The sequence below is a fragment of the Pogona vitticeps genome, chromosome 2 (genome assembly GCF_051106095.1).
Source record: "Pogona vitticeps strain Pit_001003342236 chromosome 2, PviZW2.1, whole genome shotgun sequence".
Classification (NCBI taxonomy): Eukaryota; Metazoa; Chordata; class Lepidosauria; order Squamata; family Agamidae; genus Pogona; species Pogona vitticeps.
The window spans coordinates 186784270-186806773 of record NC_135784.1 but is presented as its reverse complement, the minus strand read 5'-3'; the positions used below and the strand labels follow the sequence as shown (position 1 = coordinate 186806773).

The window sequence follows — 22504 nt, the reverse complement described above, 5'->3', positions numbered from 1 at the left end:
CATACTAAGAAACTACTGTAAACAAGAGAAAGAACCCAAGATTTGAACACCAGGTCTTTTTCTGCCTTTGTTTCCTCACAAACCTTATGCTTGAAGCAATTCTCAATGGTGAACATATCGATGTCAGCTGCCACCTCACCATCAGCAAACACAGCATAAAGGAGAAGCCAGGCAAAGGGGGCCAAATCAGAGCTGGCAGACAGGGTGAGAGAGAAAGTCCCTTTCAATGCTGAGTGAGGAGAAAGACAAGAGGGGGAAAAAAAGAAGGTTTAGACTTACACCACGACATCAAGAACACAGTGGCCAAAATCGTGTTTCCATAAAGTTACATGGCAGAAGCTGATGATGTCATCAGATGGCACCAGATAACAGTTAATTTAAACTAATTTAAAGCTTCCTACGCCCTCCCTCCCCATTTTAAGTTCTGAGGTTCTCTAGGGCTCCATTTTTGCCCTGGAGAAGCCTTCTGGGGCTGTGCAGTAGAGGGGAAAAGCCTTTAGAACTCAAAGAAATCACTGCTAGATCATTGCCAGTGGGACCAGGACTGCTGGCAGTGATTTCTGAAGGCTCAATCCATCCTAAGGCTTTGAAAGTCTTCCCCAAGGCAAAAGGCTTCTCTGGGTGGTCTCAGAACCTAATACAGAAGCACAAAAAGGTTTTAACTAACTGTTACTGGTGTCATCTGATGATGTCACCCACTTCTATCACATAACTTCATGCAAACAGGATTTTGGCCAGTGGATCTCTCCCACACCTGCTAAATGGCAATAAAGCAAGGGGCAGTCAATGAACCCACCCAAACACATTGTCTGTGCATTGCAGAGGAATTTGAAACGGCCATTTTGTTATTTTGAAACTGATTTCTCACCAAGAATTTTGTTCTGCTCTACATAAAGTGCTTCAAAATAAATCCATTTTCATCTATACTGCCAGACTTTATTACCCTGATCTCATGTGGTGCTTCTCATTTAACAAAATATACTGATGGAACAATGTGGTTTCTCTCACTTACTCTCATCCTTGCCCACTGGGACTCGCTTCTGTCCACTAGACACAATCCGCCCTTTTGATAAAATCTGCAGGGAAACAACAAATTAGCCTTGAGACATGACAAAAATACCCCTCTTGGCATTGCTGAAACAAAAAAAGAAAACAGTAGAAAACATGGGACAGTGGAAACCCAAAGACGGTAGTGCAGTTTACCAGAGAAAGTCCATGGCTTAATAGGAAGAGAAAGGACTAGAAATTTTCTGCCTATCACTTGTCCACATAACAGTGGCTTCCAAGTGAAGCCAGAGCTGTTGCTTCTGAATCTGCAAGGGGAGGAAGCAATGAGGAAGGAAGGCATAAACGCACGTGGGAGATCTCCAGCACTCATTCCTGGCAAGAGCCTCAACGGGAGAACACAAGGAGTAAAAATGAAGAGCTGGGCTCAGAAGAGTAGAACAGAAGAGGAAACAAGAAAAGCAACAATGACAAAAAGACAGATGCCAGGGCTGAATGGAGCCTGAAGAGGGAACAGGGGCAGCAGCCAAGTGGGTCACCCCTCCCATTAAGGAGCGGCTACTTACTTAAGAACACAGTCACAAAAGAGCTGAAATCACTTCATGGGCCAGCCCAAAGGACTGCTCCCACTGCCAGAATAATCCAGCAGAGGGATCGTACTTTTTCGATTCAGGCCAAAGTCCACATGAATCCAAAACTTTTGTGGCGGTGTGTGGGTCCAATGGGGGTAGGGGATGAGAAAGGAAGTGACAAGAGTTGGGGTTTTTTTGTTTTCTTTTGTTTTTTGCAAAGCTGGTACAAATGCGCGCACACAAGTACACATACAGAGAGAGAGAGAAGAGGAGGAAGAAAGACAGGTTTGGAGTTGTAGTGAGGGAGGCACCAGATCATTTCTCCCCACTGGATGCAGGAGACCCAAACTTTTCACCTAGAGAACAAGGAGGTGGAGGAGGAGGGGGAACTTTCTCTTTGAGTTCCAGTTCCTGGAGAAACTGCCTTCATAAATCCCCATGATTTTATATGTAGGATCACCCCAAAACACAAAAGTATGGGTCCCAACCATAGGTCCTCATGAACTTTATATGTAGGATCACGACAAATCAGAAAAACATGGGTCACAGGTATGCATGATTTGGGTTGGTATTCTGTGGACACAGATGAGATCTAGGATTTGATGGTGGTTTGGTGATGATCCCATATAAAATTTATATGAGATCATGAAATCTTCTGTTCCTTCTTGTCCTTTCCCCTCCTCCTTCTTTTTCTTCTTCTTGTCATTTTCCTGCCTCCTTCCCTCCAGCAATCCTAAATAAATGACTCTCTGCCAAGCCAAAAAAGTGTGCTCAGCTGTGTGTCATGTAAATGGATATTTTAAAATTGATTTAAAACCTGCTCAAACCAGTTCAAAAGCAGTGTTTTTGTAACTGTAACCAGGCTCAGAGATGCTTCCCCCCCCCTTTACGATATCTGTGCATTATCCAGTGCAGAGGGCTCGTTCTGTATGTGTGGTTCAAAATCAGCTATATTTCTCTAGATTTTCTTTTCTTTTATTGTATAGGACGCTGATTAAGTGGTTCAATAGTTTCTTGGAGATGGTGCTGCATAATCTTTTGCCGTAATCTGTGGGGTATGTGGAACATAATGGGTTTTTTTTTACTCATAAGTCTTTTGCAGATGGAGTCTTGTTTGCATTTAGTAGGATGAGATACACCAGACAAGACATAGCTGCTGTTGTAGGAATACAAAGCAGAGGAAAATCATTCAGCAATACACAGTGATTGGACAGCTGTAAAAAGGGAAGCTAGATATTTGGAAAGGGACCACGGATTTCAAGTTCGGACTGCCAGCTAGTAAAAACCCAAAGCTTGTAAGGTATACTGATGCAACTGGGCAGAGGACAATGCAAATCATAAGTCCACTAGTAGTTTCCTGTTCATGTATGGTGGTGGTCCTATTTCACTGGCTAGTCACTCGTTTTCCACTGAGTCTAAATTAACTGCTGCACCTGAAGCAATTAACCCTAACCCTAACCCTGAAGCCTGGGTGGTTTACAGGTGTTTTTTTAATTATACAGGCTACACATTGCTTGCCCTTCAAGATAGCGAGCTGGGTACTTCATTTGCCAACCTCAGAAGGATGGAAGGCTGAGCCAACCTTGAGCCAGCTACAGTACCTGAGCCCGGGATCAAACTCAGAGTCTCCACTGCAGTACTGTACCACAAGGCTCCTTTTGATGGAAGACGACAGAGCTGCGTTAAACTCTTAGTCTGTTGTAAGCTGTGTCAGTTTGTTTGCATTTGATCTGTTTACAACTGTAAGCAATGGAATGTTTTTATTTGTTCTCCTACAAATGTCTCAGAGAGATTTATTGAGACCTTAAGTGCCAGTTAATGAGAAATGGTGGACTATCTGGAGAACTTGAAGCTATTCTCCTCTGTGAGTCTCTGTACTTCTACTATGTAGCAAAAGGAATTTTAACCAGAAATTCAAAACTCTGCATCATTAATAAAGACATGTTTCCATACATAATAACTCTGAATGTTGGTAAGCTCAGCCTACTCAAAGTTATACCCTTCTCCTTTCTCCTTCTTGATCTATACATATATGGCCACGTCTCTGGATCTCCAGGGTGGTTGTATTTTTCAGACGATCTGCATACTATGCACAGCAAAGACATGTGACACTGCTATCAGGCCTCAAGCTGACTTGAGAGCCTCATGGTGCAGTGGTTAAACCGCTGTACTGCAGCCAAAACTGTGCTCACGACCTGGGGTTCAAATCCCAGGTAGCCGGCTCAAGGTTGACTCAGCCTTCTATCCTTCTGAGGTCGGTAAAATGAGTACCCAGCTTGCTGGGGAGGCAATGTGTAGCCTGCATAATTAACTTGTAAACTGCCCAGAGAGTGCTTGAAGCACTGTGGGGCGGTATATAAGCAGCACGCTTTGCTTTTTTGACTACCTGAGCAACAGTCTCTGGCAGCAGTCTCTAGTACCCGCTCAACTTTTTCTCTGCCTACAAAGTGGCATACTTTCAAAACAACCTGTTTGCAGCGGCATTTTTTTTAACACGGGCCACTCACTCCTGGTCACACAGTAGAAAGATTTGGGAATGCTTCATAAAGGACTCGACCAGTTGTGTAATATAGAGTTTATTGTAAATAGCATTGGTTGTTGATGGTTGCTATAGAAAAAGCTCAACATGCCCTAATCATATTGAATCAGCCGCCAGAATCCAACAGGTGCCATTCCCAAATAGGTATAGTAACTCGCCAATGAGCTAGCCTGCTCTGTTATGTGGGCAGAAGGCAGGAGGGCCCTCATGTCAACAGTGCTTTATATTTTCTGATTCTCTCACTCTGAGAAATACGTACTGGAAACTGGGCCAGGAGGAGCATAGAGAAGGAGCAGGCACCTTTCCTCCCTTCATACTACGATCCACAAGAAGTGCCAAATGAGTAAAAGCAGCAAACAAGAGCTGGCTGCCCCTTGTCTTTCAGGCATGGCCTAGCTTCTCAGGAGAATTTCCAGTCACTTTATCAGCATAGCTTAGAAAGCAACCCAGTCCACCATGCTATGAGCTCATAGAAGGATGTACTACTCAGAACAGCCAAGCTAAAGGGAGCAACAAATTTTAATATCTAAAAGTAAAGAGCGTAATCCGAATGAAAGTCAAGGAAATTCAAACAATGGCCCAATTTTTCTAGTTATTTTGCCATTCATTCTTTTCTCTCTTCTTTTTTCCCCTCACACACGGTTTTAATTTCAAAAATCATTAGATACTCACCAAATAGTAGACATCTAGGTGGTCAGCCTCTGCATCTAGTTCCTTCCGGTCAAGGATATAATCTACCAGTACCTCCTGATCCTCTCCACAAGGCAATTCTTCTTCAATATGCTGGATCTCAAGGAAACTGTTACTGTCTGAGTAGAAAGGCTTCAGCCACATTAAATCTTCATTTTCTTCCATCCTCCAAGTACCCTCAAGACCAGTTACATCCTCAAGATAGTATCTACCCTAAAGAGCAAAAATGGGATAGAAAATGTCAAGGGTGTTTGGGAATGACATGGGGAATTGTTCAATTAATGAACTATTTTGTGTTACTAAGAAATTCAGGCATAGGCTTTGTGTATACCTATGTACATGCTTTATATGTTTGTTGACATCTCTCCTAGTATTGCCTCTTGGCTACAGTATCAGTTTTCTTCTTAAAAGACTGCAACATCAAGAGTATTGGTGGCAGTCTGTCAAAGATGATAAAAGGGCAACTATCACCTGATCACAGTTACTGAAGCTGTGTATATCCTCTACAATACCGTAACCAATGGAGGTGCTCAAATTTAATGTGCGAAGTACAAGAATTTGAGGCAATGTAAATGTTATCCTAACTGCCTATTGAAAAAGAGGTGCTACAAGCACATAACTATTAATGTAGTTGTGTCTGAACAAAGCCAGACTATACACAATCTGTCTATGCAGTGGTGCCTCGACATACGAACTTAATTCGTTCCAGAGCTCTGGTCATAACTCGAAATGGTCGTAAGTCGAAGCACCATTTCCCATAAGAACGCACGGAAATTTATCCGTTCCAGCCAAAGAAAAAAAATCACCAAAAACAAAACAAAATCACACTACAAGACCCTTTGGAAACATGATTAATCCATTCTGGCTGAAGGTGTGTGGGGGGGAAGAAAAGCAAACAAACTGTGCAAGACCCTTCAGAAATGAAAAAAAAACAAAGCAGAAAGCAAACAAACCATGCAAGACTCTTCGGAAATGGAAAAAAAAGCAAAGCAAAAAGCAAACAAACTGTCTAAGACCCTTCGGAAATGCAAAAACAGCAAAGCAGAAAGCAAACAAACCCTGTAAGACCCATCGGAAATGGGGAAAAAAGCAAAGCAAAAAGCAAACTAATCCTGCAAGACCCATCGGAAATGGGGGGGGGACACAAAAAACAAACAAACCCTGCTACACCCATCAGAAATGGGGGGGGGCAAAAAGCAAACAAACCCTGCAAGACCCATCGGAAATGGGGGAAAGAACAAAAAACAAACAAACCCTGCAAAACCCATTAGAAATGGGGGGAAACCCCCCAAAAAACAAATAAACCCTGCAAAACCCATCACAGCATAGAAACATAATCCCACCACCCAGCCCAAAACCATGCTGCAAAACCCACCCAAAAGCAGCACCTTACCGGGCAGTCTGAAGCCTCTTCCAATCACACACTCTCTAACTGCTGGGGTGAAAGAGCTACAAAGAAGCAGCCTCTTCACCGACCAACGGTTAGCAATTTTAATTCCCTGCCTTTTCCCCCTGACTTTTTCTGGCTGTAACTTGAAGCTCCAGTCGCAAGTAGAAGACAGGAGAGTCTGGCGTGCTCTGGTGCAGGGGGGTCACAAAGACTTGGACATGACTTAATGATTGAAGGGCAACAACAAGGTTTTATTCACTAATGTTTACTTATATCCTCTCATCTGCGTAAGGTACGACTACAGAGAAGGAAAAATGTGAATAGATTCAACGTGAAGTTCCACCCAGTAATTTGGGTTTCTCTGGATTAACACAGGGGTCAGCAGGGAAAGGGGAGGAAATTGTCACTTGAATGCCTTGTTTGCAGCTTAAGGTAGCTCTGATCTGGCCACCCAGATTTACAGGAGGCATATTAGAGTGGAGCTACCTTAACAGGTTGGAAACAAGACTGATTGATAACTTCCTTTTCTCTTTTGCTCCTGCTTTCTCTTTCTGCTGAGTCTTCAATCCTTTTTTTGTTTTTGTTTTGGTAGTCACCTGGCTACTCTAGTGCTAGGGCAGCAATCCTTTAAAAGACAGAAAGGAAAAAAAAGAAATGGAATTAGAAGGGAAAAGGAAAGTAGAACCTGGCACCAGGTTTTGGAGGACACCATGTTACAGATGGCAGTCAGTTTCCCTGCTGCCCTGACTTTCTCACTACTGCTGTAGCTATCTGGAATGGCTTCAAACAGAATGGCTGCAAAACCTTCCACATTGGCTTAGGAACATATTGCATGAACCAATCCAAATACCTTCAATTCAAACAATAAAATAAAATAAAATAATGATAGAAGCCCCAACAGGAGAGGAAAAAACCTACAGATTAGGAGGAAAAAACTCTGGGCACATTGACTTAAACATCACATTGTGAACTGAAAGTAATGCAAATCTGATTATCCCAATCCCACATTATTATCAAAGCAATTGCCCCCCAAAACTCTCAGGGTAGATATTTGGAGGGGCAAACACCAACCCAGTGGACAATTTTCAGCAGGATACCAGCATAAAACTGTTATATAAGTTTAAAAAAATGACTCAAAAGAATAACAATCTGGAATGACAACACACAAGCTGTGTCCTACTTTCCACAACAGGAGAAGGAAATGTCCCAATAGCATGAGGAGGAATTATATTTTGAGCCACATCTACCTTTCTCCAAGCACCACAGAAAGAAGGACTCTACATGGACTCCTCCAGAATGTCAAAACGAAGAACTGGACTTTTACATTGAGTGCTTTCTCCACTACACCCAGACTGAGATCATCAACAAGGGACATGACTGAACATACAACCTCACCCACATAGAGCATGATGCTATGCACAGCCTCACAAACAATCCCATCTTAATAATCAAAGAGGGTGGCACTGTGCTTGTCAAATAGAAGAAACTGAAAGACAATTGTCCAACTCTAAATTTTATTAGTTTCTAAACAGAGATCTAACTTTGTTGTTGTTTAGTCGTTTAGTCGTGTCCGACTCTTTGTGACCCCATGGACCAGATCACGCCAGGCTCTCCTGTCTTCCACTGCCTCCCGAAGTTGGGTCAAATTCATGTTGGTAGCTTCAGTGACACTGTCCAGCCATCTCATCCTCAGTCGTCCCCTTCTCCTCTTGCCTTCACACTTTCCCAACATCAGGGTCTTTTCAGGGAGTTTTCTCTTTTCATGAGATGGCCAAAGTATTGGGACCTCAGTTTCAGGATCTGTCCTTCCAGTGAGCACTCAGGGTTGATTTCCTTTAGAATTGATAGGTTTGTTCTCCTTGCAGTCCAGGGGACTCTCAAGAGTCTCCTCCAGCACCACAATTCAAAAGCATCAATTCTTCGGCGGTCAGCCTTCTTTATGGTCCAGCTCTCACTTCCATACATCACTACAGGAAAAACCATAGCTTTGACTATTCGGACTTTTGTTGGCAAGGTGATGTCTCTGCTTTTTAAGATGCTGTCTAGGTTTGTCATCGCTTTCCTCCCAAGAAGCAGGCGTTTTTTAATTTCGTGGCTGCTGTCACCATTTGCAGTGATCATGGAGCCCAAGAAAGTCAAATCTGTCACTGCCTCCATATCTTCGCCTTCTATTTGCTAGGAGGTGATGGGAATAAAATCTTACATACTAATTAAAAACTCATTTTCAGGATGCCAATCCTTGTATAGCCAAAAGGTCACCATTTACAACTAAGAGGAAAGTACTGTGTCAGACAACTAACCCTTTTGTAATTTCAAAAGCCACAAGTTTTGAATTTATCTGAAGATCCGCTATTACACTTGCATACTATTGTGTATGTTGAAACGTATACCCCATGTAATAGCTAAATTACACAATTATGATGGTGTGGTACAATAACTTTACTTTTCATCTCTTCCCTGCCATATTCTTTGTAAACAAGCCCACATTTTTAACTCACCCATAGAGAAACCAGAGTGTTCTTCCAGTTTGTTGTGTCTAGGGAAAATTGTACTTCACCATTCTCATCAGTGACATATGGAATGTTTGTTTTCACATCATCAACATCAACAGTGAGATAGACAGTCCAGTTTTGAACAGGAAGGCCAAGGACTGAAACCTTAATCTGCAGGAATTAAAGGCAATCTGTTTTACTAGAAAGTTAATAAAAGTTTTGTCATGGCTGTCATAACTCTCTGTGCTTTGTATCATGTGCAAAAATCATGAGAGTGTATTCATATACAATATTTATTTTGTGACATCACAACTCTTTCTCTCCATTCTTGCATTCTGCATTTTGTAATTTTTTTTTTAAAAAGGTTTACATTAGTTATTCGTTCCTGACTGAGTACTCCCCTTCTCTACATCCCAGCACAAGAGGGCCCATCTGGTCCTTTTAAAAATCCTTTGCAGTCAACCAGGCAAAGACCAAAGGTCAGATATTTAATAACAAGTCTGGTCAACTTAGAGGCTATATAGTGCCTGCCAGCTGCAGGAAATAATGTGCATTTTCCTTTTGTGTGTGTGTCTTAAGAGGAATGTGAGGCAATGGAACACACTATCCAAAACAATTAGGCCATATAAGTCATCAAATTCCAGACGATCCTGGTTCAGATCCTGACAATGCCATAGAAACAGAACAGACAGGATTTTTGCCACATAAGATTTGCCTATCAAGTGAAGAAAAATGTAGCAGTAACCTTTTTCAGGCACAGCACTCAGTGCGCAAGACAGAGTGCAAGTCTTCACACATCCATCACAAACTTCACACATCCTATTTACTCCATTCCCTGGATGTCTCTGTGTTCAACACAATATATGCAAAAGGAACACCAGCGTGGGCAAATGTTTACAAGTCCTGGTTTCCTTTTTGTTGATACCAGCAAAGAACTGAGCCTGAGAGTGCAATTGGACTGACCCTTAGCACAATGCATGGTGCACCATGTCTGGAGCCTCCAAGACTGGCAACCGCCCACCTTTTTCCTGGACATTTTACCATACCGTAGGTTGATGCCTTTACCCACTGACAGTATGATTCGGATGCACAAACCATCACAGACTAGGAGGGCTCTCCTCAGCCTTTTGCTGAGCTTAGTTTGGCTGCCCAGCTAGGCTCAGTGACAATAACCGCAGCTCTGTCCTGGCCTCTTCTCTATACTCAATATACGAAGAAAGAGATGCCACGAACAGTTGGCTCACCTTTACTTTTGAAGGTGACCTTATTTATTCACTTACACTGTTGTCAGCATCAGGAAAACTAAACTCTAAACTCTTCACTCCAAAACAGTTTCTTTCAATGTCCTTTTGGGCAAAGCAAATGTTTCTTGTGGGAGTTATCCCAGAGGAAAGTGAAAATGCCAATGTCTTGCCTTCCCACTTGGAAGAAGTGATGTGGAAAAAGTGACAATCTTGCCCACAGGGTCACTGAACAGGAAGGGTTACCTTTCCAGTGTAGGGAAACCCTTGTTTATAGAATGGGTTGAGTGTGCCAAATTTCACTGTCACCTCCTTGACAGCTATAGAGATATTGGTCGATCCCTCCTCCTTCACTCCTGCAGAGAGAAACGACACGTTGGCTCAGCAAAGAGTGTGGAAAACCAAATGCATGACGTAAAAACAGATCTTTTAATTTCTCCCTTCCGTTGCCCAAAAGATGGTCAACAGGCAAAGGAATAAGTTGTATAGTACTAATTACATAAATGGAACTAATGAATACATGTTTTGTTATCTGCAGTTGTGGTGGATGCCACAGGACTGAGAGTGTTAAGCAGACATTTAATTCTTCCAAGATGCTTCTAGATGAGACTTTCATTGTGCAATTTGCCTTTTGTGCAAATGTATGGAATTTTAATGTGGAACGGGCACAGGCAGCAACGATTTCCACTTACTACACATTTTCCTACTAATTTGTCCTTTCCATAATCTGTTGGGGAGGGGGGAACTAGAATAACTGCATATGTTTGGAGCAGTCCTTTGACTAGCAGCATCCTTCTGAAAGCAATGTTTCTGGCTGCCTTTGCCCTAATCAAAATTGCCTCTTGGAAGTTGCTATTTATATTCGACAGGAAATCTCCATTGCCACCACAGCAATCATGCAATCAATGTACTGTCTAATTGGAATGTGTAAACACCGCAGTGTTTTGAGTCAGTGAACTAAAGCGGTCTGGAATGGGACGTTTTTCAGTCAGACAACTAGAAAGTGTTCCACTTTGGAAATGGCAAAATCAGAAGAAATGAAGTGGCTCTAATACTGAGGCAACGCATAACACAGACAACTATGGGCTTTAATGCAAGGTCCGACCAAATAATATCAATCTGACTCCATGGAAAATCTATCACCATAACCATCATTCAAGTCTATGCTCCAGCTACCAATACTGAAGATGATAGAACTGAAAGTTTTTACATCTGGGCATTACCAGATGGTCAATAAAGAAACCAAATTGACTAATAAATGGAAGCAGGAGCTAGAGAAGCTGTATTCTCCCTGCCAAAACAAGACCAGGAGGAGATGGTGGTACTGATCATGAACTGTTAATATCCAAATTTAGAGTAAAGCTGAAAAAGAACATTAAAAGAATCCTAGGGCCAAAATATAATTCAAACTACATTCCTGATGAATTTAAAGTTCACATTAGTAAATTTGATTGATCGTGAACTAGAAGAACTGTGGATTGAAACCAGAGATATTATTAGGGAAGAATGCAAAAAGACAAATCTGGTAGTAAAAAGAAAAGAAAAACCTAGTTGGATGATGGGGGAAACACTTAAAATTGAAAAGGGTAGGTGAGAAGCAAAAGTAAAAGGTGATGGAAATAGGGTCAGAATTCCGAATGCAGTTTTTCAGTGATTATCACATAGAGACAAAGAGAACTACAGCAACAACCAATGCAAAAAAATGAAGAAACAAAAAGACAACAGCAAGAGATCTCTTCCAGAAGCTCCAAGAAATAAAAGGGAAATTAAGCCTTGAATAGAAGTGCTGAATGATCAACAGGGAAATACATTATCTGCCCAGGAGAAAATAAAGAGAAGGTGGAAACCATACTGAAGATCTACACAGAAGAAGAAGAAAAGGATAACAGAATCCTTTGAAGAGGAATCCTATGACAAAGAACCTGTAGTTCTAAAAAGCGAAGTGAAAGCTTCTCTGAAAGCACTTGGAAGAAATAAATCACTGGGGTCGGTGGGATACTGATAGAACTGTTTTAAGCCACAGAAATGGAATCTGTCAAAAGCCTAACAAAAATATGTCACATGAGGTTTAGGAAGGAAATGACATTCAAGGGTACAGTAAATGGTTAACTAATAAAGATATCTTAAAACTGGAACAGGGGAAATATAAAATGAGGTCAAGGGAGGATTTATTGAAAGATGGCTATGTTTGTCAGTGGTTTGCATATCCACAATTATTAGAAAGATTTAAAGCAGTTAAAAAGTATTTGGTTTTGAGAGAGAGAAAAGTATGTTTGAAAAAGAAATGTGACAATGAGGATCTTCTGATTTGTAAGATGTATAAAATGCTTTTGAAATTTGATACAGAGGAAGAACAGATCAAAGAATGCCTGGTTAAATAGGCAAAATAAATGGACGTAATATCCAAACGGAACAATGGGTGGGGTATGTGGTACAGTGGGGTCTTGACTTGAGAACTTAATCTGTATTGGAAGGCGGTTCTCAAGTCAAAAAGTTCTCAGGTCAAATCTGCATTTCCCATAGGAATGCATTGAAAACCATTTGATCCGTATCTGCTCTTTTCCGTCCATAGAAACTAATGGGAAGCTGCTATTCTGCCTTCGACCACTAGAGGGGGATATTTTGTTTCTTTTTTTCTTGGGTCAAGAAAGGTTCAGGGAAGGCAGGGAAAATACAGTCCAGGCAGTACAGTACCAGGCAGTCCGAAGACTGTCTCCCAATCCACTCTCTAAACGCTGGGAGGAGTGAGGAAGCAGACAGGCACCCTTTTCACTGGCCAACAGTTAACTGAAAGTTCACATTTTGCACCTTCCCTGCCTCCCACGTGGGTTTTTTTCAGTTCTTAACTCAAATCTAAGTACTTAAGTCAAGTCAATATTTTCCTATGAGAGCGGTTCTTAAGTCAAAATGTTCTTAACTCAAGCCGTTCTTAAGTCAAGACCCCACTGTAGTATGGATTGAAATTTACAATGAGTTATAATCTTAAAGAAAACTTTTACAAAATAACGTGCATATGGTATTTGATGCCAGAAAAGCTGTCTAAAATGTATTAAAGGGTTACTAATAAGTCTTGGAAGTGTCAAGACAAAGGCTCCTTTTACCATATGCGGTGCAGCCAAATGTTCTGGAAGCAAATTCATATAACAATGCAACCCAGAAATGTTACTTTTGATTCTAGCAAATAATCAAATTAAAAAGAATAATGCAGTAATTATCAGATACCTGACAACAACCGCAAGACTTTCTTATGTGCAGTAGTGGAAATTGAATAACTTATCCACAGTGGGGGAATGGTTATTTAAGGAGCTGGAAATAGTGGAAATGGTGAGATTGCTGGCACTAATTAATGACAAATCATTAACGAACTTCTGAACAACTTGGAAGCCTTTATTGGACTTTTTGTTACATAAGGGAAACAATAAACTGACGGTATATGTTTTTGAACTTCAAAGATATGGATAAGACATAATTAATGGCAATTTCTAAAATCTTGAGTACATACTAACTTTCATGTAGTGAATGTTAACAATGAGGTATCTATAGATAAGTGAAGGAGTAACTGTAAGAGGAATAAAAAATGGAAAGTTCCAAAACATCAATACTTCAGAAAAACTGGTTTCCTATCCCCAAACTCTTTTCTCCTTTCTATACCTGTTTTACTAGAAACTCAATAAAATCCTTAAAACAATAATAATTGTCATTTTTCACTTTGAATATTCATGCTGTTGTAATTTCACTATATTAATTTATCATTACTATTGAAGAAGAATTTGGGAGGAAAAATATCCTTTTATTTGTTGTTTACGTATGCATTTATAGAGATGTGCTTCTCTCAAGCCCTAAAAATAATTCCATGGGAAAGCAACATTTGAAAGTCTACGGTTTAAGAGCATTGACGGAGAAAACAAGAAGTGCAAGGTGACTGAAGATTGTTATAAGGTGGAAAACAGTTTCACCAAATCGTTTGCCTCGTACCTGTTCCTTTTTCCTCCATTTCTGCAGTAAGCGAAATGTATTTGGCATAGCCTTTTTGCACCAGCTTGATATCAGCTCCATTAATAGTAAACGTAGCACAACCTGTTTTATCTGCCTGGAGACACAAATACATATATATAAATACCACTGGGAAGCCATTTTCTGATTATGCTCCATTGGGCATAATTCAGGATAGCTCATGTATTATTTCAAAGTTGGGGGAGAGAAAGTAAATGTGAATTGCACTTTCCTGATTCTGTGCAACCAGTTCATATTCAGCAAGGCTCAACATGGCAGAGACAGACAAATACACTTCTATAATCAATATAATCAACCCTAAGCCTCCTAGAAAGCACTGGGGCAGGATGTAGGCCCCAAAGAGCCTACTGTCCTAGTCCACTGGGCAGCGTGGCAGTAGTGGCCGAGGGGAGATGGGAAAGAAGAGGAAGCCTGGAGTGAGTAAGGTTGGTGCTGGAGCACATGAAGGGGATCTTAAACGTTCCAAATGTTGTTTCACTTCATGAAAATACTGAACTGCCCATGAAACAAACCATGGATCACTCCGATTCATGAGGTTTTGTGTTTTTTGGGGTGTGTGTGGTTCATTTCACGCCCATCCCCAATCATGTGCCATCAAGTAAATTCTGACACGTGCCAACCTTTTGCAGGGTTTTCCAAGTAGAAAGTACAGTACTCAGAAGTGGGTTGCTGTTCCTTCTTCTGGGGGCACCCTGGGACAATGCAGCTTGCCCAAGGCACCCAGGAGGCGCAGTGTGGAATCAAACTCCCGACTTCTGGTTCCATGACCAGATATCTAAACCACTGAGCTAGCCAGCCAGATGAGTAATCATTGGCTATCAAGTCAATTCTGACTGAGGGCGATCCTACACCAATCTAAAAAGATGTGCTTTTACTCCCTTCTTCAAATCAGTCAGCACGGAAAGAGGTGGCAACCCAGAAGAGAGGACTTTCCACACTCTAGATGCCACACAGGAGAAGATCTTCCCTTGCAGGCTCGTTAGGTGTGCTTCTGGCACTGCTGGTATTTTTAAGAGGGCCTCTCCTGATTATTGTAACATCTAGACAGGCTCATAACAAGACAGGCAGTTCCTCAGATAACTGGGCCCTAAGCTGCTCAGGGCTTTGTAAGTTAAAACTAAAATCTCAAATTGGGCCCAGTAACCGATTGGCAATCAGTGCATATCTTTCAGTGTCAGGGTCTTATGATCATGACACTTTGTACCAGTTAGCAGTCTAGCTGCCACGTGTTGCACCAACTGAAGATTCCAGACCATCGTCAAGCGTAGCCCATGTAGAACGCATTGCAATAGGCAAGATGTGATGGAATTAAGGCATGAATGCCTGTCTCTAAGTCAGGCTACTCAGGAACAGTCGTATCTAGTGCACTAAGAGGAAGTATGCAAAGCCGTTCCTCGTTGCCACTGCCACCTGGCAGTCCAGTAACAGTGCAGAGTCAAGGAGCACTCCCAGATTACAAACCTGACCTCCCGCAATAGGTTGAATCCCAGTTCCCGAATCTGACTTGTAATGCCTCTCAGAAAAGTTATTCTGTGACCAAGTACAGAATACTGTGTAATGTTCTGCACTCTGTACCTTAGAAAAGATATTGTTGAACTGGAGGGGGGGGGAAGGATGTAGCAACGAGCAGCTGGATCACTGAACTTACAAAAAAGGTAGGAACGTTTGTGTTCTTGTTCAAGCATAGAAAGCCAATTCAAAATACAAAACAAAATAGATACAGAGGCCTGCTCCCTACAGACTAATGTGGCCCCATATGTGCTCTTCTTCCTCTCCACCCATATTCTTGGGATGTAGTGAAAAATGGTCAGTGGAGTGAGGGGAAATGGAACAAGGTTACCAGTTTCTAAATCAAAGAGCAGATGTAGGTAATTCATCTCATCTTTCTGTTTCTTTGAAAACCACCCCTTCCCAGTCATCTTACCTGGCCCGTGTATTCTTTTTCAATTATAGACAATGTTTCATCAAAAGCTTCTTCAAAAATATATGATATGTCCCTTGTCAAGTGGAGACATACATTTCCTTGAACAGGCTTCCCATAAGTGTACCTATGCCAGAGATAAAGCAGAGGAAGGGAAAGAAGTATGCTTTAGTCAAACGAAGTAGTTTTCACACTGTGTCCTGAGAGACTCTGGATCTCCTCAGAAGTTTATTAGGATTTGCCAAGAATATTGATAATGGCTGAGAAACTTACCAGAAAGTTGGAGCCTCATGGTGCAGTGGTTAAACTGCAGTACTGCAGTCAAGACTCTGACCTGAATTTGATCTTGATGGAGGCAGGTAGCTGGCACAGCCTTCCATCTTTCCAAGGTTGGTAAATTGAGTACTCAGTTTTTTGGGGGGGATGTGGGAATATTAGATTACAACTCTTTCTTATGCCATCAGGCCAAGAGGTCTTCGAGCTATGTATTGCTGTAACTTTCACATTAGGTTTGAATTTGTTTGTCAACTTAGCAGTTTTTTCACTCTGTCCTGAGGTAAGTAAGCTCTGGAAGTTCTGAAATCCAGAAGTACACCAATGTCATGGACTGTCTGGTATGGTTTTATATTTGATTTTTCTAGATTCAGATGAAAGCCATGATCCACCAGGAGAAGTAAGGAGAAAGATACATGGTTTTTTTCTTAAGACCTTGGAGTTGGCAACAAACAACCACTCGTGTATGTATGGAAACATTATTGTACCACAGAGTCTGAGGTAAGCAGTATGTGGTGCCATACAGATTTGGGGTGCTATAGAAAGACCAAAAGGAATTGCTTTGAACTGATGCATATCATTGTTCAATGCAAACCACAAGAAACAGAAATGGTCTTTGAGGATAGTAATATGGAAATAAGCGTCCTTCTTTGGGACCACGAAATAATGGGCATATGAGAAGCATATCTGGTGGAACAGATTTGATGGCATCCTTCTTCAATAGTAAAACAAACAAACAAACAAACAAAGCATGCTGCTTATATACATACCACCCACTAGTACTTCAAGCACTCTCTGGGCAGTTTACAAGTTAATTATGCAGTCTACACATTGCCCCCCCCCAGCGAGCTGGGTACTCATTTTACTGACCTCGGAAGGCTAGAAGGCTGAGTCAACCTTGAGCCAGCTACCTGGGATTGAACCCCAGGTCGTGAGCACAGTTTTGGCTCTAGTACAGCAGTTTAACCACTGTGCCATGAGGCTCTTTAGTGTAACTATTTCTTCTTTTAAAACTTGAGATTGTGTTGTAGGTCTGAAGAGACCTGTCAGAGGGAGAGCTATCAATACATACCTTTGGTCTATGATGGCTAAAACCTATTAATGGTTGATGATGATGTGCCACATGGTGACGTGTGGTGATAAGAGTGAAATGATGTCAAAAGTTGTCAAAAGCCAGAGGATCTTGGTATGTACTGTAAGCAGTCAAATGTGCTGCTAAGATTTCTCTTGTTGTTTGGTGCCACATGATTCCTTGAATTTCTGGCATTGAAATTGTTGCCTGCAACAGATGGGGCTTCTGTTGATCAGACTGACATTCAGTGATGAATATGGGTGTGACCATTTTCAGCAGGGTTTGTACTATCTTTGTTGGTACTGAGGATAAAAGCCATTCTTTTGGTAACATTCCTTTTTTAATGTAATTTATCTGTTCGATCACTGCTTTTCATCAAATAGTCCTTCTCGGTCAAAGAGCAGACCTTCTGTTTTGGCCCTAGAGTTTTCTGAGAGACTAGCTGAGCAGACCCAAGCAAAACATTTCAGGGCCACTGCTGCAGACATATTTTTCGCAGTCAGTTGCATGTTGTGCAGAAAGCCTCTGTTGTGTGGCAAGAGACATGACCTTGTGTTGAAAAATAAGGACTAGGACTCTCTTACCCTCAGATAAGCTGTTGAGTAGTGATTGGATTTTGTCCCAGAGAAACCTTTGGTATGCATCCATTTATTTTGATCATCATCTCAGAATCTGATGTTGTTGATCAGAGTAGTACTTGGCTATGTGTATGCCTAAGCCCACCGCAGAGTACATTCTCCTGCCCAGGATGTCCACTGTGCGGCCATTTCTGTTGTTTGGAGCAGTGTTGGGATGCCCTAATCAGAGAGCCCTTCATAATGATAGAGTTGGCTGTGGATATTTTAGGAAGAACGTTGCTTCGTTGTTGTGGATCTTGTATAGGTTTTCCATTTTGCCAGAAGTAGGTTGTGAGGCAGATGGTTCTTCTTGACCAAGTCCAGGAGAGATTGTAGCATTCCAATATGTATTGGAAGGGCAATAGCCTTATTTATTTGACCATAAGCTGGATCAGATCTTGGAGAAGGTGGCTTCTGAACCTCTAGCCACAATAACTTGACCATTCTGAACATTAGAATAGAAGCAGATGTCCTCAGAGGGAACAAGGAGGGTTGACATCACCAACTTCAGATTGAGAGTCTTCTTCTTCTTCTTCTTCTTTTAATTGTTTTTATTAATTCTCAAAGGGGATAGGGATTAAGGTACACATAGGGAGACCAGGTAGAAGGGGCGGGGAAGGGTAGGAAAGAATATTTTTTTTCCTTTGTATCATATCCTCTTTTAATATAATTGTATGAGTGGATGTAAGAATACTTTTCACTCAATGGATGGAGTGTTTTCTGATGACCTATTATCTGCATTTCAGGTCATACAATGGGTATTATCAGTAACCACAGTTAATTCTCCTTCCACAGGGGACTTTGAAGACTTGAAAGCTTCTCATATGCAGAAGATATTTTGGTAAGTACTTCTGTAGCAGGTTTACAAGAAGATTTTGCCTTTGCCAATGGGTACAGAAACCAGAGTAGACAATGTTTAGATCTAGATAGAACCTGGATAGTGGAATTGGGAGGCTGTGGCATGTCTTCTTGGGTTATGGTGTCTCAGCTGTGCAGATGTCTCCAGTTCCAATCCTGAGGATTGGTTCCAGGAAGTCTATTTGGCTTTTTTCAATCTTCTCCATTCTGACCCAGAAGATGAAAGTATCATAACTGCCTTGAGTAAGTGTTATGGGTTAAGAAGTTAGATCTCCAAGATGTTGAGATATATATTCTGCTGCTATGTTGTACTGTATGAATTTTACTTACTTGCCACACACTTTGACCTGAAATTCTTTATCTGAAGTGGTGACCAGTGATGGAATCTCAAATAACACTTCAAAATTATGTAGTTCTGTAATGAGACATGATGACAAGAACAGAAGAAAATAAACAGATAAACCAGTTTATGTAAGATTAATAATGGCTACTTATATATATGGATATAGAGCTAGAAATCATACCTGAGCTTAAAGGAGTATCATAATACATCAGAATACATTGTCAAATATTGACTGGGTTTCAAGTGGTATTAAATCTGTAAGTGATGTTCAAGTTCCATTCCTTGCATTGGAATGGATGGAACAGAATGATAATTCTTCCTTTGTTTTCCATTTCACATAGGAGTCATACGATATTGTCATCAAATTATTGTTCCCCTTTGCTTTTCCTATGGCTCTTTTTGAGAATCACAAAATCTGACTATTTTGATGGAATGGAATGGAAAAGCAATGCAATTGTCCCTCATATAGAATGTCTTAGTATTACTCTTTTGTCTATGGAAGAACTCTGGTTTTCATGTGGGTACTGATATAGGGTGTTGACACATTTCTGCATAAGACGAACTCTGTGGCTGGATCCGACCAAAGACCTCTCTAGCCCAGCATCCTGTTTTCAGAGTAGCCCAGCTGATGCCTCTTGAAAGCCCACAAACAAGATACAAGTGCTTATATTCATACAATGAACATCATTTATCTAAGATACACATGAGATCTGATTTCGGGCCTTAACTTTCACAAGAAGACCTGATTAAGAAGCAAGACTAAGTTGCTAGTGTTGCATGCCCCACATAAAATGCTGCTCTCAACCTTCCCTCCCTCTGAAACATCCACGAGGAATGCATTGAAGCATTTTCCTTCTGCTTTCAAGTCTGCATGTTATATATTGATGTCCAAACCAAAACCATCTAACCTATGGTTTAGGAAACGAAAGGAGGGTAATAAACCATAATCTGAAATAGTCTTGTTTCCTTGAACTTTACTGAAAAGTGACTACGACAATAAATACTGACCTGGGCACAAAAATAAATCTTCCTGAAAAAGGAAGCTTCCAATCTCTTCCTGTGCCAGAAGATAAGAGGTGAATGGCAAGCTCATGAGCTTGAGGCTCATTTAGGTAATACTAAATTACAGCTTAACATTTGGTATGAACAAGGACAGACTGTCTCTGTATGGCCTCAAGTGTGCCTCACATGTTTCAACGACAATGAACAATTGCAGTTCTATTCACAGTATTCTGTATTATAGTTCAAGTAGGAACCCACTTATGGCGATGCTCGTAGGGCTTTTAAGATAAGTTAGATATTTAAGAAGTGTCAAGCTCTATTTTCTCTCATTGTGTTTACATTTGAACTTTTACCTGAGTTTCGTATCTGCCTTCCGAGTTCCAGGTTTACTGTTACATGTTTTGGCTAGTTAGATATGAATTGCTGAATCCCTGAGTAAACATTAAAATTTGTATCTGGAAGGGAGAGCTTGTATGAGAATTGTAATGTATAGAATCCAAATGAGAAATATTTCTAGGGTTGCAGAATAATATATAGTTGAATGTTTCCTTTAAAATCTGTTCGGCAAGGCAAAAACTACTTTTCTTTAGTTTACTTTCAATTTTCTGGTTTTTCCCTCTCTCAGACACAGAGGGTTACAGTGGCAGAATCATTTTCGTTGTTACACAATGAAAATGAGGAAGAGAAATTTCTTAGTTGAAGAACGTCATGTTGCAACTCACTACCCAAAGTGACACCCCATAGGCCAACAACTGATTTATTATGTATTTTGTTTATATCATTTCCATGCTGTTTCCATGGTTGAGCGGGGGTTTGAACCTTGTTCTCCAAAGTCCTAGTCCATCACTCTATCCACTACAGCACACTGGGATTCAATATATTATTTGTTGTTGTTAAGTCATGTCTGACTCTTCGTGACCCCATGGACCAGAACACGCCAGGCCCTCCAGAACACGCCAGGCCCTCCTGTCTTCCAGTTGGGTCAAATATATGTTGGTAGCTTATATATATATTATTATATTTTATTATTACCTCCTTTTAAGGCTATAAGCTCTTGTCTATTTAGATTGAAACATGATTTAGATTCTTGTCTATATATTTTATAATTTCTAGTCTGTAACTGAAATAGATTCTTCTGACTTAAGTATTTTCCTGCAACTTAAGTTCAACCTTCATATATTTTTAAACATTTGTACCTACAGTTTGTTCATACAGTAGAAGTAAGATTGATTTCTACGTAACTGAAATGTGCCTATAACTTCCAAGTTTCTATATTTTTATGCATATGGAATATGGAAGTAATTAGATGAATAAAGCTTGTAAATTTATCAAGTTGATGTTGTGGAAGGGGATTTGTAGAGATTTCCTTCACCATGAGTGAAACAAGTAATTTATTCTCATCCTCTGAAGAGAGATCGAGTATTTGAACAATGAAATAACTTATAACTTGACCCCCAAATGAACTCTGATATGACTGACATGGTTGTTTGATTTCACACTGAAATTAATCCTTAAAAGGGATAAACAACAGAATCAAACTACCAAGGTGTGTTATAAATGTTATAGTGTTCTGATGTTTGATTTTTATCTTGACATCTTATTGAAATAATACCATATTCTTCCACTGTGAATGTTTTCTCAGTTTCCTCCTTCTTGTCAAATGAAATGCCTTCTAATTTGATGGTGTATGTTCCCAGGGCTGCTTCAGAAGCCAAAGGAAAGGACAGATCCAGAATGCCATGATGAGGCTTCATATCTACCCACTGGCCAATTCGGTTACCATATGGATCCTGAGCACAGAAGTAAGATCAACAGAAACATACGCTCATTTGCTTGACTGATGGCAGTCACCAGAATATTAAGATTAAAGGAACAATGCACAGAAATTCTGAAAGAGTACAGTACATATTTTGAGCATGCTCTGACAAGTTGGTCCTACTAGAGGTGATGGCAAAGATAAAAATGGCCTCTCTTGGGCTTGCACCCAGGCTATCTGGCACTGGCTGAGGTGCTTCCCAATGACAGCATTTGCCCCTTTGTCTTGTTCCACTATCAGTCTTATGACACCATCCTCAGCATCCCCAAACAAGGCTTCCCAATCTTTCCACTCCTTAAGGAAATTCATATGGAATATTTGTGGAGGCTTCCTGTGGTTGAGCATGTGGATTTCGTAATCCACAGGGCCCACCAGATGTACCAGTTAGAGTGGCCCTTGCCACTGAGTGAACAACTTGACTGTGCCAAGGACCAGAGAAGTAAGACCTTTTGCTCAGGCCTGAATGCTGATGGTTGGATTCCAAAGGATCTCCTGTATGGAGAATTAGTGCAGGGAAATTGCCCCAGAGGGAGACCACAGCTGTGATACAAAGATATCTGCAAGCAGGATCTGAAGGCCTTAGGAATGGGCCCCAACAGATGGGAAACCTTGACATCTGAGCATTCAGCCTGGAGGCTCTACTACAGGATGTCAAATCT

At 40.9% G+C, this 22504-nt stretch overlaps 1 protein-coding gene across 2 annotated transcripts in view; it reads right to left on the bottom strand.

Annotated features, from left to right (window-relative positions):
• LOC110077995 (alpha-2-macroglobulin-like protein 1) overlaps positions 1-22504 on the bottom strand; it is a 71300-nt gene that overhangs the window by 36909 nt on the left and 11887 nt on the right. For both annotated transcript variants that reach the window (XM_072991650.2, XM_072991651.2), the window contains exons 7-15: positions 21642-21819; positions 19015-19099; positions 15868-15991; positions 13905-14019; positions 10176-10285; positions 8695-8859; positions 4789-5019; positions 1013-1076; positions 84-229 (exon numbers count right to left, since the gene is read on the bottom strand). In XM_072991650.2, the coding sequence (XP_072847751.2) occupies positions 84-229; positions 1013-1076; positions 4789-5019; positions 8695-8859; positions 10176-10285; positions 13905-14019; positions 15868-15991; positions 19015-19099; positions 21642-21819 (1218 nt within the window). The remainder of the gene's footprint in view (positions 1-83; positions 230-1012; positions 1077-4788; positions 5020-8694; positions 8860-10175; positions 10286-13904; positions 14020-15867; positions 15992-19014; positions 19100-21641; positions 21820-22504) is intronic.